Source organism: Hippocampus comes, unplaced genomic scaffold, assembly GCF_001891065.2.
Source record: "Hippocampus comes isolate QL1 unplaced genomic scaffold, H_comes_QL1_v1.1 scaffold366, whole genome shotgun sequence".
Lineage (NCBI taxonomy): Eukaryota > Metazoa > Chordata > Actinopteri > Syngnathiformes > Syngnathidae > Hippocampus > Hippocampus comes.
In genome coordinates this window covers 151,689-157,688 of record NW_017805541.1, presented here as the reverse complement: position 1 = coordinate 157,688, position 6,000 = coordinate 151,689, and the positions used below count along the sequence as shown (strand labels likewise).

The window sequence follows — 6,000 nt, the reverse complement described above, 5'->3', positions numbered from 1 at the left end:
ATGAGACTGACAGACGTTTCTTTGCGCTGAAAGCAACAAAAACAAAAACATCGTTTGTCCACTTTGGTTTAAATACCCCGCATTCTATTTTTCTCTTGCCGAACCTTTTCGCCATGATCCGGTTCTCTGAGAGAGGGGCCGGTTTCGGATTTTTTTTTCTGGCGGTGTCAGATAACGGCACAGAAAGATGCACCAAATGTCACCTTATTGTATTTGTGTTTATGAAATAGTTACTAATTAATAGTTAATAATGAAAACAGTTCAGAACTAAGGAATATTTTATTGCAAAAGCCCAACTTTATGATCAAAGACAAATCCACATCGATGAAAAATAAATCAAAATACTCTGTGTTATTTTCAGGGGGCCGGACCAAATGCGGAGGCGGGCCGGATCCGGCCCGCGGGCCGTAGTTTGGGGACAACTGCTGTAGGTGGTGAACACATGACGTTGAACAGGGTCAAACGTCAGTGGCGGCAGTAATATCGGGCAACAACCGCCATTGCTAACACAAGGACACTCACACGTTTGGGTTGGTTGCATTGCTCGGCGTTGCCTCGCCAGAGCATGACTCAGATATTGACAAGTTCAAATTCACACAAAAGACATCAGGACACACTGGAAGAGGAACAGAAAATAAACATGGCTAATTGTATTGTACTTTTTTTGGGGGAGGGGGGGGCTGCACTTTTGTAATATTGTGATTACAGTTCAACAAAACGTTTACAACACCAGTGTCAAACTCAAGGCCCGGGGGCCAAATGTGGCCCGCCAAGGCAAATCAAAGATGACAACTTCCATGATGCCTACTAAAATCTGTCCCAAAATTTCAAATTTTCATACGTAATAAATTAGTGACATATTTTAAGCATTTTCTCGTGACCAAACCTCTCATTACAGTTCCTGAAACAAAAACGTTATTCTTGACTTTTTGACAGTTTCAATCATCACTGCCTTCCAAGGGAAACGGTAATTTTAATGTGGCTCACGACTAAAAATGAATTTGACACCCCTGTTTCACAAGATTGACATCTTTCTGAAAAGTCCTTTTTTTTTTAGTAAGAGAGAAGGGGGAAAATGCACTGGAGGCCCCAGTGACCCACTTCCAGCATTATCAAATATTGAAGGGCAACACTGCAAGAGCATCCACGTACACCCCCGCATGGGCGGGGGCGTCACACCTTATCACTCCACCATAAAAAGCCATTTTCCATTCAGCTTGCAAATGTTTCTGGCCACACGAAAAACAAACACGAGCTTCCAGACCTTGTAAGTTCTATTTATCATTAACTCATGTTTGCAAGTCAAAGACGGTCTCGTATGTGTCGATTTGCCTACTCGGTGGTCCTACCGCTCGACTATTCTGCGCCATAAACTTGCCAGCTGTTCTTTCGCTTTCCTTCTAACAGATGGGCCGACAGTCTCGCTCATCGGATTCTGTTCGACTCGACGCATTCACGTCGTAGTCGCTGTGGACAGCGCGTACGCCGGCGCACGCGCGTACGAACACGACGGCCACAGAATAAAATGCTAATTGAGCCGCAGCCACATAAGAGCAGGTCATTCGAAGAACATCTGTTTCGAGTTTTTGCCTCTCGCCGACACAGAAATTACTTTTCTCTTAAAACAAACAAACAAACAAAAAAAGAACACCTCAGTACTTTCGCATGTTCTGCTCTCAATCCTGGCAGCGGCAGACAGTGCAGAAACGGTCAGTCTAATCCCGGGATCAGGGCCATGTTTGTGACGGCAAGGTTCATTAATAGATTCTCAGCTGACTGCATACAAAAAGGAATACACCCTTCGCTTGTTCAAGACCGTCGACCTGACCAACTCCTGAGCGGTTTTAACAGCACGTATTCAGAGTAGCTCGCTCGACCATGCCCGCTTTCTGAGCAACAGAGACAAGCGCTCGAGCAAGCAATGACCACGAGTCAGTGCGTAACAATACATTCTAGCTAGTAGTGTTAGCATTGATAGCTTGTGATGGCAATGAAGATGTAAGTGAGTTTCTTCTGCTTTGTAGGAGACACATTCTACTATTCAGGGGTGTCAAACTCATTTTAGTCGGGGGGCAATTTGGAGTTACGACCGTTATGACAGTGAAACCACAAAATTATTACTTGTGCACAAAAAATGAATAGATTACTAGTTTTGAAATCAGCCAAGTCGATTATCATAGTTGGTTCAGTTATTGTTCAAGTGAGTGTAACCTGGGTAGCAAAATTATTTCGAAATCTCAACGTTATTTAATTCAGATTTTGATACAGATTTTAGCAAGTTGACACACATGATTTGCTTTCGCGGGCCACATAAAATGACCTGGTGGGCCGGATCTGGCCCCCCGCGCCTCGAGTTTGACAGCAGTGTTCTACTTGATTTTCTTTAAGGGTAAAAAGGGATCCACAAATTTTGGACATTGTCTTTTATGCAATCTTTCCTCCCGGCTTGTTGCCATCGTGCCAAATTATTTAAACGGAGTGATGCGCGAGTCTGCACTAACGTTAGTCGGTGGGAAAAAGAATCGCTGCCAAGTTTCGAGGCATACGTCGAATTATTCCAGTTATTCGATTAATTGTTTCAGCCTCAAAGACGAGGGTAACGTTTTTCTTTCTGTGGCAGGGTAAATTTCCTTGGGGTGGGCGGGAAGAAAAATAGTTGTTCTATCAAGCGGGAAAAATTGTCAAGCTCCTGTTGGCATTTGTTTATAATGTCGGCAATTGTATCAAGAGTTGCGCCAACATTCAGTGGATTCTTTATGAAAACTTTCTGAAAATCACTTTCATCCGTTACTCTCCTAAAAACTGAAAAATCAGCCTCCGTTAAAAACACTTCCCCCCCCCTCGAGCTCATGCTTTCTTCCTCGGTATGGGAAATGAAATAACAGTGCGGAGAAACAATAACATCGAACACCCGCCATAACTGATCCCACTTCAAATACACACAAGAGCCAGACGGACCATCAAAACCACAATCCCGGAAGGGAATTTGTGGAAAGGTCTAATCTGTCAAAGCAAGATAAACCCGAAACGCAACACTGATAGCTGACAAAATATTTCCCCTTCAAATAGCTTGGCGATTGAATTTAAAAAAAAAAGCGTCAGAGCGGAGCGGATCGACTTGATCGGCAACAGGTTCCTCTGTCGTACCCGCGCTCACACATGCCGGGGGTGGGAGGGGGGTCTCACCTGAGAGAGTAGGTATAGCCGGTGTTCTCTGGAGCACACTGTGGCGGCGTGTATGTGTGCAGTTGGGAAAAATCCATGGTCATTCTTCTTTGTTTAGACTGCAAGAGTCAGGATGTAAGGGGATAGGGTCAGCCCACACTGACACGGTGCAGGGAGATTAGCAAACACTCACTTCCATACACACACACACACACACACGAAAGCACTGCCTCGTTCAGCCTGTCTCTTTGTTTTAAACCATTCAAAATGTCAACCCGAAATACACAAAACAGACAAAAGTTGCTGCCTTGATACAAAAATCCAACTTCAAGACAATTCCCCTCCCCCTGCCCCGGTTGCTCTGGAGTTTCCGTTTAACAACGTCAGGGTAAACAACAGCTCAGGTAGGCCCGACACAACTCTTTGAGCAGGAACAACAACGACACTGTAATTGTGCCTGTCCTAACCTCTTCGTGCATGTTGCCGCAGCTGGCCGCCACCCCCAGTTGACGGTAACGAATAAGCGGTCGTGTCCCCCCTCCGGTAGCGACTGACAGGCGAGCAGATCCTCTTACTCCTTGAGCCGTCTCCGAGTTGAAGCTACTACTTGTGTGAGCTCCGCACACAGGGAAGAAGAGTGTTATGAAACCAAGGGGTGGGGCCGTGTTTTTTTTTTTTTTTTATTAGCCAAACGGGCGGGAAAACGGGAGCCAAAGAAGTTGCTCTTCTCACAGCGGAACCTGCATTTACAGGCTGGGTAAACACACAACTGATAATTGCCAAGAATTTGTCGCTAACCTCAAGTAGAGGACAGAATTTGCATTTGTCGGAGTGGCATTTTTGTCATATGCAGATTGTAAAAGTTAATGAGCTGATCGACTCAATGGGAAAGCGCACGTACATTTCTTGTCGTTTTATTAAAAACAACAAAATAAATCACCTTATTTGATATCTATGGGACTCGCGAGAATAGATGGACATACACTGAGATTGGAGGATTTCAAAGGCGAAAATGAGAATCAATTGAGTCGAGGTTCAGTTGCGATATATTGCGTACTCGGCACCGCTCCGGGCCACCGTGTTTTTTGTTAGCGTAGTTTTTAGTAGTTGCCACAGACAGTGGAGAAGTTGTCTTCTTGATTTGTTTTGACGGTCCGCAACAGGTGGAAAACACACTTGACACCTGCAGGGCTTAAGTGTAACAGCAACAACAATAATATAGAGAAGGAGCAGTCGATTTGCGGCTCAAGGTTTTTCACGCTTCAATTGTTAGCTTTGAATTTTCATGCAAGGTTATTTGACTGAACAAGGCAAGCGAGACTTTTAGCTCTTCGAAAATCATGCACAGTGTATGTCCAGCTGGAAACGTGCTGAGTTGAACTGCAGAAGTTCTCTGTTCAAACTATTTTCTGCTCTTACGATTTGCGGGTCCTAATGAACACTTAAGAGGGCTGTTTTTTTACTTTTAGCGGTGACCTACAATGCAAAAGTTTTCAAACACTTTCACATTTTTGGAGATTCCAATTATGATTGTTGTGCAAAACATGGCCAAAGCGACACTATTTTCAGTTTTTTAAAAAAATTGTGCTGTGTCTGTGGTCCTGACGGTACAAGTCAGTCTTTCGACCTAAAACAAGCTACATGAGTGACCACCGGGCTTCCTCACAGAATCGGAATGATTACGTTTTGTTTTTTCTTTTTTACTCACACTTTTAATGGGGAGGGTTGCGTCAGGAATGGCATCCGGCGTAAAACTTTTGCCAAGACGACCATGCGAGTTGGTAGGACGGTTTACAGGGGCGGATGGAAATTACTGACTCGCTGTGGCGACCCCTGAATAGGGACGTGCCGAAAGGAGAAGAAGAAGAAGACTCACACTTTTAAGGAGGTTCTCATTTCGTGCTGACACAAATGCAAACAAACAGATGTCCGAATCCTGAAATCCCATCGCTCAGCTCATAATTGTTTCAAATCGGGGATCCTTGAGCCCAAAAGAGGCTCATAAACTCGAGCCAAGATCCAAAAGCTGGGGGTCAGCTCCTTAAATGAGCCAAGATGTGTTTTTTTTTTCTACTTAATCTAACGCTGTGAATAAAACGATTTATTCCGTTGCCAACCAAAGCAAAACAAACAAATACATCTCGCTGCATGCACTTGGAGCTCCCTCAATTCCAGTTGCAGCTTTGCAAACCCTCGACAACGTAAAGATACAGGTTGAACGGCAGAAACACACACACACACACTCTCTCTCTCTCTTTCTCAGAGACACACACGCACCCTCGCACTTGTGGTGAGCAGAAACGTGCGGCACGCCGACACACTGTCAAGTGTTGTGTGTCTGCTCTGTACGTCAGCTTTGCTCGCCCCTTTACGCCAAACCACCTGAGAGCCAGCCGCCGGCCCCAACAACGACCCGCGTCAAATCGGCGACAGCGCTCTCGAACCGACTCGACCAGCTGCAAACGGCGACATGGAAGCCGGTTACATTCCCGCATGCTAAATTTAGAACCTTTTTTTTTTTCCCAGGCGAGGCACACTGACTTCCATTCGCAGGGGGTTTGTGCAGCGCAAATGTACGTCGAGTTTTGCACGTTCGTTTTGGGGCCAGCGGTTTTTTTTTTTTTTAAAACAAGACGCTATTGTGCTTGTTCTACGGCGTTGTTGCACGTTACCGTGCCGTTAACTTGCCCGTGTACTGCGAATCCCTGAACGGTATCATCATCCTACAGCGATTCCCAAACGGCCAAAATCCACTGCTGACTGTCGGCAAGCAAAACTTCCTCCAGCGGCATTTCCCAAGAAAAAAAAAAGAAGAAAGGGGAATCAAAATCTTCC

At 45.1% G+C, this 6,000-nt stretch overlaps 1 protein-coding gene across 1 annotated transcript in view; it reads right to left on the bottom strand.

The window, feature by feature from the left end:
- sun1b (Sad1 and UNC84 domain containing 1b) overlaps nt 1-3,767 on the bottom strand; it is a 14,855-nt gene extending 11,088 nt beyond the window's left edge. The window contains exons 1-2 of the mRNA XM_019879275.1: nt 3,633-3,767; nt 3,187-3,284 (exon numbers count right to left, since the gene is read on the bottom strand). Of these exons, the coding sequence (XP_019734834.1) occupies nt 3,187-3,284; nt 3,633-3,644 (110 nt within the window). The 5' untranslated portion in view covers nt 3,645-3,767. The remainder of the gene's footprint in view (nt 1-3,186; nt 3,285-3,632) is intronic.
- Nucleotides 3,768-6,000: the final 2,233 nt, after the last annotated feature.